The following is a 15,487-nucleotide window of genomic DNA, read 5'->3' on the forward strand; positions in this document are numbered from 1 at the left end:
CTGCACCTGAGTGACTAATGAGAAAGACTTTTCATTATACTATGCACCTGTGTAAGTTTAATGACAATAAAGTTTAATTGAATTGAATTGAATTGACTATAATGCCTGAATCAGATCATATCTTGTAATTCCATTTCCGAGAGGAAAACGGATGAACTCACAAATTTAATTCACCTCACCTTGCAAAGATTCATGATGTCTCCTGAGTAGCTCTCTGAAATGATCATTATAATTAAACCCACCATGATACTCGAATGTTAATTCCTGCTGTTTTGCTGTGGGCACACTTTGCCAGAAGATAGGGCCTTTTTTCAGCATAGGCTGTCTGTATGGTGCCAAGATGGGTATCAAAGGAAGGAAGGTGATTTGATGCATTTTGCCCATTTGCTTTTGAGTAGTTTATTGTTCATGTATTTCTTGGCAAATCCAAAGTGGAATGCTTCAAAAACATGGTTACCTGGTTAGTTTTGTAAGAGACACCCTCAGCCCTTTTTTAAAGAAGTAGTCTCTGTTCTTAATAATAGCATATTTCAAGTTGTCACAATGCTAAAAAAGTACCTTCCCACCCCTGTCGCCACCAGCACCAGAAATCCATTACTGATGTTGTATTCTGTACGCCTCCTGAGGCATCAGCTTACGGTTTTTCAACGATTCACTTATAGGCAGGTATGTGGTAATGTTTTTTTTTACTTTTGATTGCAGAAGTAAATCTGATCACTTTCACTTGACATTCTGACTCATTTTGAGGCTAATAATAGCGCCAGAGGCTGTTTCTCCCTGTCTACCAGAAGACCACAGAACCGCATGGTCTAAAGTACTGTATGTCTGCTTAGGAAGCAAGTGATTGCTGACCTGAGAAAATTCAATAGCACCTACTGTAGAAACAAAAATACCGGAGGAAGACGGGCAAAGTGCTGCAGTGAGTCGAAAAATGCAGTCAGGCATTAGGCCTCCTTGACTTGGCTCTTTGACCTTTGTTCATCACCCCTGGCATCAGCTGAACAAATTTTCATGCACTGTTTGCATTTCCCATTGTGTGAGTTGAGGCACTTATCTGAATTGCAAATTAGTTATGCAGTTTGTGCCCCATAGTACCCCAAAAGCTTGCTCTTATGTACTACGTGAAGGCAAGTTTTATATAAAAAAGTCAGCAAGGTTGCTAGACACGTTTATGGTTCACTTGGAGAACCTGTTCCTGAACAAACATTTGTAGAACGCCCTGAAGTGAAATGTAAGTAGATCTTGCTTGTTGTGTTGAATGGACAGGTGCAGTGTGTTAGAAGTCAAACATATTGCATCATTTTCCTTTTACTATTATTAAATTAGTCAATTTATAATAAGCAACTAAAACAGCTCACCTCTCATGGCAGTTTAGTAATTTTGAAAATATAGAACTGTGATGGTATTGTGAGCAATGGATGTTGAGCAGTTTTTGAAGGCATTTATAAAGTTAATTAAACTACTGGCCATTATCTTATCAACCTTTTTGATATCTTATCAGCTCAACTGTGACTCTCCTGAACAGAGCTTGCTTTATTCATTTGTGACAGGATATAGCAGTTTTTTATTACACCGTTGATATAAGGAAAAGTATTTCCATAGGTATACATTGGGATTGCAGATTAAATGTCCTCTATTTTAATATTTCTGCTTTCAGTGTGTGTTTTTTTAACTCTTGTTGATGAGTTAGGTGGAGGTTGAAAGTAACTTCTGCTTCATTTTCTCAACAATACTGTTCACATTTACACATCTCATAATATCTTTCTTTGGGGAATTTTGTCTTTTACACAGTTCGTGTTGATATACTAATTAATGCTAGTTATAGTTACATTAGAAAAATGAATGTTTTAAAGTTGGAAACAAAAACTTCTGTATTTCAAATATGGATTCTCATTGTATCTGTGCTGATGAAGGCTCTCTTCGGGCTGACCTGAGAGACTCCTGCTGTTTGAGAGATGATCTTCAAAGCTCATTGATTTAGCATTGTTTTGTTTCATGAGTGACCAAATTCTTCTTAGAAGCCCCTATCTCCATAATGTAGTTCAAGAAGGAATCTCCATGATGTTTCTCATCTGCCAAAATTTGATTGAGATGCTGGGGAGAAAACAAATATCCCCAGCTTCATTTATGTGAATGTCTGTATGTAGATGAGAAAGAGTGAAGGCTTACTTACACCTGTAACCTTTTTTCTATTTGTATTTAATTACTGGGATAATTTAGGTCATAATTTAAGATTTACCAGAGCAGAATTCTGGGTTGATTTTAGAGTTTCCGCAGAAAAGGATACAGAGATTCTGGGCTAGAACAAGTAGATAGATATAGGAGTATTCTAATTAAAAAATAATTCCATAAGGCCCTCCCAGGTCCTGTATCAAGAATGCTGAGAGTAGACTTAAAATCTAATTTTGCATATTGACCCTTTTGCCCTCTGTTATGTTACACACAATGGCTTCTGAATGCCCAGCAGAAAGAGAGGTCTAAGGAAGAGCCCCTGTCACACAATGCCAGCCTGTGTGAAGTGCTTTCTCATGCTAATGTTACTTTTGCTACATGTATGGGAACTCTGACAGGCAGTGCGGACCATTGTGGGAAGGCAGGTAGATGACACACTAAAAAAAACCAAACTACAAATAAAGCACAAAAGGAAAGAGTTAATCCTTTAGACAACAACAACCTTAATCCCGTCTATGTTCCATCTGAGCCTTCCAGGATCTGCTGTGTGGCATTTCAAAGTCTGTCCTTGGGGAGAAAAAGCAGTCCCTCCCTTCCTTGTGCTCTGTAGAACGCTCCGTAGTGTTTTAATTCCTTCCGAGTGACCGTAGCCTGTTTCACCGGAGTGAGCAGTCATGTGTGTGCGCTGCCTTGCAAGGGCTGGCCGGCGTGAGAGGGACCTGTGATTGGCTCAGAAAGTTGGCAGGGGATCAGTAGCACAACCGTGCCTGTGGACCGACAATGCAGTTGCACTGCAGCACTGTGCTCGAGTGCTAGAGGGTTGGGATGGGGATGAGATGAGCCACCTTTGCCTGTGCTCTGGGAAATCTTACAAACCAGCCTGGGACACCGCCAAGCACAACAGAGAGGCAGGGAAGGAGAACACGCACTGTAGAAACCATGGGAGGCTCACTCTCGCAGCATAAGAAGCCAACTGGATCGGCCAGTTTGCCTAGGCAGAAAGAAAGCAGCGTGTAAGTGAGAAACTTTTTGGTTCGTCTTTCCTATATATTTTCAACCATTTTAGCTGCTAGATCTCTGAGCCCTTTTCTTTTTTTCTGTCATGTACTGTAACTTTTGTTAGCTGTCAGAAAATATTCTTGCTGCTTCTCATTATAAAGCTGGTGGCTGGACATTATTCCCCACACAAAGATTATTTGTCACATGAGAAGTCAGATGTGAATGTTTTGCTTTTCCAGTGCTCTTATTATAATTTAACCTGCCATTTTTAAAAGCCCTAATGTCAGTGGTGTCCTGTCAGTACCGGGTGTTGGTGCTGCATGGTGTTTATTATCAATGACCTACTGTATTTCACACGAATGTTTTTACTTCTACTGTATGTGTTTATCAGTTTTATGTGTGCCAACGCTTGTCTAATTGCACACTGTCTGCTTCACATGTTGTGTGAAGTGTTGATTTAGCTGTTTTGCCCTGAGCATGTCTTTCTGAGATGTTGGGTAAACGCAATCTTGCAGAGATCGCCCATGTCGGACCTTTGTTTACTGCTTCATTAACCCTTAACAAGCCTGCTTCTCAACTCATAGGAAATACAGTACAAGCTGTTCCTTTCATAGCATCAGACAGCTTTTAACTAGAGCTCCAAATACTGTATTCTGTGGAACATCTGAGGTCTTAAGGAATTTGTGCACTGTATGTTAGTATCATTTTTTAATTCTGGATTGAGAAAAATCTGTTTTGAATTGCAAAACCTGGTTCTATTTTTACTCAGAAGAGAGATGAGTAGGTGATTTACTTTATTTTATGAGTTTTAATTTGGAAACTAGGAATCTAGTACGCAGTATGCATGACTATATTGCTTACGTACTCACACACACCCACAAAACAAACTCAAATGAAGCACTTACTGTATCACAGCTGTAAACCAAAACTATAATTCAGATATTTGACAACCCAGACTACATGCATTGATGTGTGCTTGTGTCTTCATGTGTCTTAACTGGATTGCCCTGAGAAATACAAGGTGAATAGTTTAAAGTAAACATGATTTATATTGCAACAAGATTTTAGTGTCAAATGGCAGAAAGGAAAAGTTACAGCTTTTTCTGAGAGTGACTGCTCTTATTTACATTAGCAAGGCTTTTCTTACAATGCTAGGGCACCTTGGAAAGACCGGAAGTGCCTTCACTGCACAGCTTTCCTGCTATAAACATTTGAATCAATTTGGTTTGGCATGGTGCTTTATGGCCAGTTTATGGTGCCTCTGTATGGGTTGCAGTCTCTCTGCAAGGTGGCTGCCAGTGAAAGTCCGCATTTGCTTCTGTTTCTTTTCGCAGACAATAATATAGAGTCCCAGGAGAACACGTCGATTTATGGGTCCCCTTATACAGGGCTGAAAAACCGAATCCTAAATGTTGAATGGAGAGTGTCCAGGGGGGAATTCGGAAAATTCCCATGGACCAGCACAAAAGAGAAGATATTAATGAGCTTAGAGTTAATTGAAGTCAATGTTGTAAACAGCTAGGCAGTGAAAAAGATTATTGCCTCTCCTCTACCCAGAATTTTTAGAACAACACTCATTCTCCTGTCACAGCGTACGTCTCTCTGGTATTCCCAGTTAACTTTTTTGGTCTCAGTTAAACTTAGGTAGGAATGTCAGAGACCACAGTTCGGAGTTCAGGATCTCCCAGAATTAGGACCAAGATGTAATGTTAATTTAGAAAACACTGCTGGCTGGTAACCATTGCAATGCATTTGCCTCTTCAATTCAATACCTATGTTTAGAAGGAATTCAGGAAAGGCATAACTATGTTTCTGATAATGTATAAACAGATGATCTCATGCAAAATGAGGTTCTGTATAGTCTGGTTACATTGGTTTATCCTTAGACAAAGAATTACTTGACTTATAAATTAGCCTAAAAAGAGATAGATACATAGATGCCTGAAATCTAAATTATATCATGTGTTTTTTTTGTTTTACTTTTAAGGTCATATTTTATTTATTCCTGCAGCACACTGAAGCCTTCTAAGAACAGTCTTGTATGAAATGACCTGTGAAAATAACAGTCATCTGGGAGCAGCTTTAGGCTCTTCATTGCTTCTTAAAGGAACACTATTGTGTGTGTTAATTGATCTATAAGCAGCACTTGACTGCAGCGGAGCACTGAGGCCCTTCTGTCTGTGGTCTGTGATGACTCACCAAAATAGAATTCATTCTATCCAATAACTGGCATTATTAAGTGTTACACATTACTATCATGGCTTAAGGAACTCTCTCTATGTTTTGCAAAAAGAAAGGAGCCCTTTGATTGAAGAGGCATTTTCTGTGAAGTTGCACTGGGGAGCTAAGATGTTGAGGAAATTGACATTTTGTTTGGTTCCCCCCAGAAAACAGTCAAGAGATTAATATTTTGTTGTTCTCTTCCTTACCCAGCATAGATAAAATCAGACATAGCAACCAACTGATTTCTGTGTTGTTTCCCCAACTGTTACACTTACTTGCCACTGTTTTTCCACACACTGCCTGTCAACAATTATCTTTCACTTTACAGTGGAAATGGATCATAGAGGAAATATCTGAAAATGAACTACCCTATAAGAGCCCAGCATCACAGAGCAATAACAATAAATTCTTACCTCTTGAAGGTTTACCTTGTGCATTTCTAGAAATATGAGCTACTCACTCCCAATTTGTTTGAAGACAATTTGTTTTCCATCCTTTCATGCCCACAATTCCGGATAACAAGCTGATTATGCTCATCTGTTTTTTGAAAAACGTCCAGGTCTTCATCTCCTTCTGGGCCTTAAATATGTTTTGGTGTAGTGGTATTTTTAGGAGTACTTTCAGTTGCCTCTTTTTTACATGCACTTTGTACTCAATAAAAAATAAATCTGTCAACATAAATAATTTAGAGCACCAAAAGAATTAAGTAGGCTATATCTCTTTATACCTAAGATCCACTAAACTAGAAAACTGAGATCTGTTTGTCTGTTCGCAGAATACAATAATAAAAACCCGACAGGCATTTTTCAGATGTTAAAAATATAATGTGTAACTGCACAGCAGTCTGATTTCTCTGTTATAAGGTGTCATGCATTGAAATGTAAATGAGCATGGACTAACATGTGATGTTCTGTTAAATTCATTAGAGATAAACATTGATTCCAGGCTTTGTGACAGCTGGGTGATGCTTACCTTCAAGATGAGATAATTGTGTTGCAGAAATTGCAATCTGAAGTGTCTCAAGGAATCTAGATTAGAAATAAGAAAGGAAATGTGACTGTCAAGGGTATCTTAGTTTCCTTTTTGCTAAACCACCATATTAATACTTAAGAAATGGAAAAAAAGGCTGCTGAAATTTTGCAGCCAGCGCAGGTGCTTGGTGGGAGTAAATGTTGAGCTCTCTAGTCCACACATTGCTGTTTCGGTCTTTAGTTGATAGTGGTTGGCATTTCCCAGACACTGATCTGCTGTTGGCCAAGTGTCCCCAGCTTTTAGTGGGATTGAGCAGGCCATGATATTCTTGTCTTGTTGTGCAACAGGGGCAACTGTGACTTACAGAGTTTCACATCCGTCTCCCATCAGGAGGACAACTAACCCTAATCTTAACCCTAACCCTACAGGAGGCAGGAGGCTACACAGTTTCCCTAAATGACAAGAGTTCTTGGACCTAAATCTTCCCCAGCTGCTATAAGGGTCATCAGTGTTAGCTGTGTTGTTGAACAATTATTTTATTTTTTTAATAAAAAGTGTCAGTCAGGTGAATTGATTATACCTATATCTGTATCTTTTCTCTGCCTTTACATTGCAGAAGTAGTGGTACAAATGGTCCTTTTATGTATTACCTGTTTAGGAGACAGGTACCTTTGAAGTATTTAGGTGACTGTTTGGAAGGTTTGGAACTGAGTTTTGTGCACCTGTAACAGAAAATATGCAGATGATTCTCCCAATCCTTGTGTCAGGCTGAATGCAGGGAAATTGATTTAATCCAGGCAGAAAGGAGGAACTGAGAACAACAGCAATCAGCTCTTTGTTCCCTACAAATACAGAGCAGGCCTGGGAACTCCCATGGATTGTTATTTCAAGATTATTATCCACTGTAAACAGGCGTAGACCCGGATAAACATCGAGTTCTGGATTATTTCAACTTTGTCGCATTTGTTTGGAGTGTGCATATTATGTTGTGTTTTTATTCACAGCACCCATGTGCTGGTCTTTTTAAATTTGCTCAGTGAACAGTACCTCAATGGGTATTTGCAGAGTGGTGTTGTAAATTTTCAAACAACACAGTGTAGAAATAACCAAATGGAAGTTATTTTATTACTTTAAAATGAGGTCTATAATACAATTACTGTTTCAATGGTAAAGATCAAATACACAGTGTATATCGGTTATGTGCATATTTTTATGGTATCCCCAGTGATTGTTTTCCCATTTATTTGGAAAAACATTAATTGTTTCTGGTATGTGATGATAGCAGACGTAACATTCCTGTTACCAATTTTTCCTAACAGTGGTACCATCTGAAAGATTAAGAAACACTAAAAACCCCAAATCCCGGGTTTTTGAACTAATTGGCATTTATCATTTTTAACTGTCTTTGTTTTACGTTAACATTTCTATATCTCATGGTTTTTATTTTGGCCTTATGATGTAAGTTTCCAGAAATATCTGGGTATTTACATCATAAGAATGCCCATGTTATGGAAACAAACTTTAGGAGTGAGGTAATGTACACTGTCAAGGGTTTCAAAGCAGAAACCTTACATCCCAGGCTGGTGGTAGGGGTAAAAACCTGATCATTTCTGGCCTTTTGATCAGAAGCAGCAATTGTTGTTTTCACACGAATCACAGCATCACAGATTCTCCCTAAATGACATGAGAAGGATTACTCAGTCTTGAGGAGATAAACAGATGAACTGCCAATATCTAGCACCAATAAAGAACGCAAAAAAAGTTTGGATTTTCCTTTCTCGTCTCTGCTCCCCCAAGTGAAAGAGTATTATTGCAGTAGAGAGGTTATCTGATCACCGTCAGTGAAGTAGTTTTCACTGGAAATGCCGGATTTGGTTATCATTAGGTTTTACTGTCATGTACAATACAGGGAAATTAATGAGAGACGTATTAGTTTGGAGTTTGATACATTAGAGGTTTTAAGGGCTGTAGACTCTTTTACAAATTGCACAGATGGCACAGAAAAAAACGAATGTTGTTAGTGTTATTTGAACTCCACATTTGGATATCCAAATGTAATCAAAACAAGGTAAGAAGCTTGAAATGGTGTTTCATGATACTGGCTCACATAAAGATCTTGCTGTTTGTAAAAATTAAAATTGATGCAATTACTATAGGAGTCATATATAAGTGTCTTTACAGAGCAGGATTGAAATTCTGATTTATCTCTACTCCCATGGCAATCTCTTAATGTCAGCTACATCATTAGCATTCAGGCTCAGGGCAGCTCCAGCTTTGCTTTGTTTCCACATAATAATTTCTTCATTGCCCTGCTTTCTTTAGCAGAAATGGGAAAAGGCAAGGTTGCTGGTAGAGTGTAATATATAACGATCAGTATTTAAATGTCACACTCTTCATGACTCTTTTGGTCTTAATAAATAAATGCCCAGATATATTTCATACACAATTCTGAAGTACATTGCTAAGTGCTTTATAAAGTACCGTGGAGTGACAGAGAATGTTAGTAATGCATAAGAGATGTTTTACAGTTGTTTGTCGCATGTACAGGAACACTTGTCAAAGGATTAATGAACTATGTTCAATCAAGAATAATTGCCTAATCACAACATTTTTGTTTACCAAAATGGCTGTGTGAACATTTTCCCTGAAAATATTGATAGTTATCTCTCTTCTAAGCACCCTACTATTCTGGATTGCTCCTTTAAATGGCTGGCATGTTTTCCAATCATCTCATTAGTCCTGTCGTTGAGGAACAGTGTCTTGTTTTGCCACTAGATGGCATCCTCGTTCCCCAAATCAGATGGCTTGTAGGTCACGTTGCAAAAACAAACTGCTTTGGGCTGTAATGTAACAGGAGGGAAGGATAGTGTCTGAAAATAGAAGTCCTTATGTCATCAGAATGTCTCAACCCCCTTCTTTCAGTGTCTTTTAGCCTAAAAGTCACATGGGTTATGCAACCAGTAGGATACATTAATACTGGTCTTGTTTTTGAATATGATCATTTGTGTCTAAGGGTTTCTAATATGCCACTGCACTCACTGTCAGATTTTGTATGCATCTCCTGGCTGATTGCTGTGGGTAAATACCACAGTGTGTCAGGAAAGGTCAAGATCTACAAATAAGTGATTTAGTAAAATGCAACTGAGCTGCAGTAATCATATCTTTGAAGCATTCACTGCAAGACTGTGCCCTGATGATCTCGCTCAACAGTGCCCCCTTCTGGTATGTGTGTGAGCTGGCTGACAAAGTGTATAATATCCTATTACATAAAGTCCAATTATTGTCTGTAAATTATATTGGATAAAGGCACCAATGTAAGTCAGACTAACAGTAGGTAGATCAGATTCCATCAAACTGGCCCAATAAATCTGGTTGTATTTGGTTTCAGTTTAGTTCAGTTCTGTTGCCCTCAAAGAGTATAAAATAGTAAATGTTTGTGATTACAAATAAAAAGTATCACCAACTAACAATTTTATATACATCTTGTAATTTGTTTAATATCTTTGTCTGGTTTATTTTAATATAATCTAGAATACATAATGTAATTAGTGTTCATTAATAGGACTGTTGACTGTCAAAAGGATACTCATCCAGGCTTTTCCACAGGGGATTTGGGCTCAGGGGTCATACACTGCCTGTGAGGTCACTGACAGGTGTGTGGGCACAGGGTGGTGGGGTTACAACCTGGCTGGTGAGGCCCAGTGCAACAGGTGCAGGAAGCTGGACAAGCACACCAGAGTGACAGCTGGAGATGAACCAGCAGAGGAGTCTTTCACTAGGACTTTCACTGATGCCAGCTGGTGCTTTTGTTGATGCCAGCTAGAGGAACTGTTGGCACAAGAGTTTAATGGTGTCTTAGCACTACAATGTGTAAATTAAAGCTTTGCCTGACAGGTTTTTATTTCTTGTTTTTAATGTCTTTCTTCTGTTTTGAAGAGGCACTGTGACATTATATTAACATTTGGTTTATTCTTCGGTAGTATTGAATTTATCAACTCCACTCTCACACACAGACTTTTTTCTTGAAAAGAGAGATTTAGAAGAGCCAACATCGGTGATGTTATTACCTCTGTGGAAATCATTATGTTTATACTTGGAAGAGGGTGTTTGGCATGCACAAGACAAGCAAAATGGCTAGTAGTATTCATTTGAGATAATTTGCAGAGTATTTTGGCATGATTTGTATGGCTTCCCTGGATATGTATTATCTACCAAAATATGCATCTAAAATTCCAAAGTTGAGAATGTCGCTGATTCTAGTTTTAATGTTTTTAATGTTTCTTTATTAGGCCTATACAATTTCTGCTTAGTTTAAATTGATTCTCTTATTGATTCTTCCTCTTGATTGTTTGTTACAACAGTACAGTCAAAGATCTGAAGTGGGAAATTTAGCGTGAAGAGCCCTAGTCCAAATGCAGTACTTTCTAGTACAGATTGAGCCTGCAGAAACAGCACTCAAAAGAGAAAGTACTAACCTAGACTGGCCAGTAGAGGGAGGCTTTCCCTTCAGGCTAGCAGTAGCTTTCTTCTTTTCACTTTTTCTGCAGCTGTGTCTCCGCGTGGCTGCAACACGGAGAAACAAAACTAAACCTCAAAGTGGCATAAAACACTCGTTTACTCTAATGTGGTATTTGAAATATTACTTTCACCGTGTCTTCTAAACAGACTGGAGACCTAGGGTGACATTTAAAAATAACATTTGAATGCACATATTTCCCGAATGAAACAATTTTTCACATACATCTTATAACTTTAATCGTTTGTGGCTCTGTCTCCACATTAAATCTCAAACTTGTTAAAGATATTTATAATAATGGCGGTGGGTGCTGTGATAGTAATGATAGTAAAAAGGTATAAGCAAGAAAGACTAATTGACTAATTGAATGGGTAAAATATTTGGACTGAAAAAGAGCCAGAATAAACTGAAGCGTTCACACTAGATTTTGACATTGCTGGACATGAAGGCTTTAAAATGTTAATATTGAATTCAGGCAAATTTGATTTTAATAAACCCTTTTTGAAGCAATCCTAGAAAAGTTCAACATATATTTTGAATGTTTAACAGGCTGCAGGCTATCCAAATGGAAAACATCTGTCCAGCTTGGATTTTGAGTCTTTTAGAACTGGCGCCTTGGGTCGGATGAGCTGCACAGCAAGCACTTTGTATCCTGGCTTGCCTATTTCTTTCTTTCATTATAAATTTATAATCAGCAATTGATTTTTTTCAAACCTCAGCTCTTAGTTACAAACCCTGCAACCCCATACAGCAGACAATTAGCAAACACAGGCAGAATCCTCCAGCCTGCCCACGCTAGAGCAGTTTGTCTTTAAACATGTCACAGGTAATTGGAGGTTCAACATCATTTGGAGGAGACTGACAGGAGCACGTCTGCAAGCACCTAGGAGGCCGACTGGGATCTGTGTTGCCATGATGAGCCGAGAGAGCCCTGCCTAATGAAACCCACCCAGTTCTCTGTCACACGCAGTCAATGGCCTGCTGCTCCTTGAGGAATCCCAGTCACAGTTGGCGAGTGACATGACCCAGGCTCGAACCCGTGATCATAGAGCTCAGGCTGGGTTCAGGCGAGTGTCCTTACTGATTGAGCTTATTCAGGAGGCTCTGGTGTACTTGTTTCTGGCAGCAGGTGAAGGTGCGCTGTGTAAGACTTCTGTTTCCACTCTCGTCCTGTGTCTGCAGTTAACCCCGTGACAGCAGTACTCCTTTCCAGAAAAGCATGCCAACAGCACTTCCTTGTTCCCTGTTTTCTCTCAGAAGTATGGGTGAAAGCGAGAGTTGGGTTTGGCTGCCCTGAGAAATTTGAGGAGTAATATGATCTGGCGTTTATCGAAGTTAATTATCACTGGTGAGTGGGAACTTGGGGAAGTTATGAGGAGTCCAAATCGCAGTTAACAGTTTTCCTTTCTGCTTTAGTTGAGATGCCTCTCCTAAAAATTATTCACTATGGAAGGTTAATACTATGAAAGTAGTAGTAGTAGTATGTAGTAGATGTTTAGTTTGGAAGTCATGTGCTTTATTGCTGCCTTAAAGAGTACTGTAAGTGCCAATAGATGGAAGTAGAGACTCCAGAAAAGCATGCTTGTGATTTCAAAGGGCTGGGAATCACACCTGTGACCAGTAACCATAGTAAAGTGGGTATCTAATAGTGAAAAGTGTGACAGTTTGACTTGACATTTTAGTCATTTGCCTTTCTTGTAAGACTCCTATTAAGTGGAATTAGCTATTCACTAATTACACTATTCTTTTTGGTAAAATACTACATTTTACGGACTAGAAAAACACAGCAAATATTTGAAAACAAACGGTTCATTTAATTTCTGAGACAGAGTAGAATTTTTAAGGGCTAACACAAGCTGATTTTTTTTTTACATTATATATTTTTTATATAAAAATACATAGCCCAATTCACTTCTAGAAACAACAATACAGATCACCATTAAAGCTTATTTATACCATATTAAAATGTAGTGCACATAACAATCTATCTTGCAACTGCTGCTGTCCTTTTCATTTTTAAAACCTAGCGTTTTGCAGCTCTGTACACTCCATTAAATGAAGCTCACTCATGTGTAGAGAATGAAAGGGCTTGGCCTCTCACTCTCTGTCCTCCTGTTCCTTCCCTTATTATTATTCCATAAATCCGCGAGACACTGATCCATTTTTATGAGATCAGTTAACTTTAATCACAGCTCAAGGACGGGGGCCTCCTGAGAATAAAAAGCTCTGTGTCCCTTGCTTTTGAAAGGTTATCGCTTCCCTCTCACCTAAATATTAATGCCCGTTTTGCCTGAAGCGCTCCTATTGAGACACTTGGAATTCCTGGAATTCCTTATGGTGCAACCTTAGTACAACCTTTTTGCTAGCAAAGAAAAACAAAAAGGCATCTTGCACTATGATAAAGCTTTGTTGACTGGCGTTGGGAATATGTAATTCCTAGGAATATGTGTCTCATTTGAAACACATTCAGAAATGTGGTCGGACACTCTTCTGAAAAAAGTACAGCAGAGTCTGAATAAGTCACATTATTGTTAATCCAAATACTGTAAAACACTGTAAAACACAATAATAATGTTTTAATAATGTAAAGACATTTCAACCACTCTTTTCATTTGAGAATATCAGGTAAATACAATTAAAAAGTTTTTTTTTCTTATTTTGTTTTCATTGTTATTGTTATTAATAATAAAGTTGGTAGATATCTCTTTACTGATTTGGTGGTTCACAGTTTGAGCTTTGAATGTGCAGTTCAAATATCTAACTAATGTATAAAGAACACCAGCCCTAAAAAATAAATTCAATGGTATTAGAAATGGGCTAACAAAGTTGCTTTCATCTGAACGTAATGAAAAGTAAACTAAGGAATTTTTTACTCTTCTTGTTTTTTAATACGGAATGGTGGTTTTAAGCATCCAGTGCTAAACAATCAGGGATCAAAGCAGCCATTTGAAGTTTAATGAGCTGAAAGTAATTTTGCTTTCAGGTGGTGTGTATTTGCTTGTAAATAGCTTGTCTTTGTGTCTGAGCAGCAGATTTAGTCCTGAGAAAGCTTCAGCCAGGTACTATGAGTCATTAAATACTGCTTTGATCACTTGAGAATGCATTTTGAGATGGAGCACTGACTTGAGAAGGTTTCATTGTGCCAAAAAACACAGATGGATGCAAAGTAAATAAAGCTCTCATGATAAAATTCAGAATATGATATTTTGTTTTAGAAAAAAAAAGTGAAAATGTAGGGGAAAATACAGAAACAAAGACATTTAATTGAGTGTCTTTAAAGGTTTTTATAGTATGTTGTTTTTTTTACTAATTTGGTATCTTGCATCGGGGAATTTCTTTCTGGTTGTTTGAAATGTGACACCTCCCCTTGTGTACTTGAACCAACATACTCCACATGTCAAGAGAAGCACACATGTGTGACATTGGTATGCTGGATCTGCACCTTAGGTGGACTTGCCTGTAGGCGAGCCAAGGTATCTTTAAAAACGAGTCAATGTTTTGTGCAGACAAACCTCATGGACACCAGTGACGACAGTGTGCAGAACAATACACTCATTCATGTGTGCAGCAGTGCAATTGAGGTTAAACAGTTTCAGTTCTTACTATTTCAGGTACAGTATTTTTCTTACTTTTTTTGCTTGTTAGCAGAATGTACGGCTTTGGCTATATAAATATGATAATGATTAATACTGTGGGTGACTCCCTTCCCTCTGGACCACAATATCCACACCAATATCCACCCATTACTGTGACAGGGGTGCTGTCAGATGTAAGATGAGATGTTCTTTGGATGAGACATTAAACTGAGGCCTTGACTGTTAGTTTCTTTCTCATAAGAGTAGGGGTGTTATCTCAGTGGCTAATTCCACGCTGAGCTTGTACAATCTGGCCTTCCTAAAATTCTTCTTTTATTCACTCAATGAAGTATTTTTGTACTTTTCCACCGGATCCGATGTGTTGTGGGACTCCCAGTACAGACCAACAAGTCACATCACTCAGATGGGAGCTGCACTTCATTGGTGAAGTACTTTGAGATCATTTGGGATGAAAAGTGCTATACAAGTGCATGCAATTATTAATAATTATTAATATAAGTATTAATTGAAGCAGGTATAATTCCAGCAAAACTAAAAATATCTGTTTTGCCTATTTTCAAATGGGCTGACAAGTTGTACATGAACTGTTGGAGATCAGTATCCATTTTGACTTGGCTTACTAAGATCATGGGAAATAAAACAAGCAGACTTTTTTCTGTAGAAATAATTTGGGCTGCTCCCTTAGTAATGATAATAAACATTTACCATTATATAAGAAAGGTTAGAATACGATTTCTAAAAGATTTATAAAAATCTAGACATTAGACTAGACATCTAGAAGTCTAGACATAAATTAGACAAAAAAACAAAAAATAGACAAAACTCATACAGTATAACGTAATTACAAGCTAAAGTCAGATCTAGACTTAGATTCCTTTTTAAATCAAATTGTGATTTACACATTCTCCTGTGTATACAAGAGTTCAGATAAACTTACTCTCCATCTCGGGCTATGTTGATGTAGTTTAAATAATGGCTTAGTTGTTCTTGGGACACCTTGATGTATTAG

At 38.1% G+C, this 15,487-nt stretch overlaps 1 protein-coding gene and 1 long non-coding RNA gene across 3 annotated transcripts in view; one reads left to right on the forward strand and one right to left on the reverse strand.

The window, feature by feature from the left end:
• tacc1 (transforming, acidic coiled-coil containing protein 1) overlaps positions 1-15,487 on the forward strand; it is a 63,639-nt gene that overhangs the window by 7,175 nt on the left and 40,977 nt on the right. Inside the window, exon 1 of one of the 2 annotated variants that reach the window (XM_088624185.1) lies at positions 2,861-3,185. The exons of the other annotated variant lie outside the window; for it this stretch is intronic. Coding sequence (XP_088480311.1) covers positions 3,112-3,185 — 74 coding nt within the window. The 5' untranslated portion in view covers positions 2,861-3,111. Of the gene's footprint in view, positions 1-2,860; positions 3,186-15,487 lie in introns of those variants that run through there. 2 annotated transcript variants of the gene reach the window in all.
• On the reverse strand, positions 1,541-2,843 carry LOC148674230 (uncharacterized). The gene is made up of 2 exons (XR_015935279.1): positions 2,675-2,843; positions 1,541-2,094 (listed from the first exon to the last, which is right to left on the reverse strand). It is a non-coding gene; the product is annotated as an uncharacterized LOC148674230 (long non-coding RNA).

This window comes from Lepisosteus platostomus, chromosome 3 (assembly GCF_059453375.1).
Source record: "Lepisosteus platostomus isolate fLepPlt1 chromosome 3, fLepPlt1.hap1, whole genome shotgun sequence".
NCBI classification, from domain to species: Eukaryota; Metazoa; Chordata; class Actinopteri; order Semionotiformes; family Lepisosteidae; genus Lepisosteus; species Lepisosteus platostomus.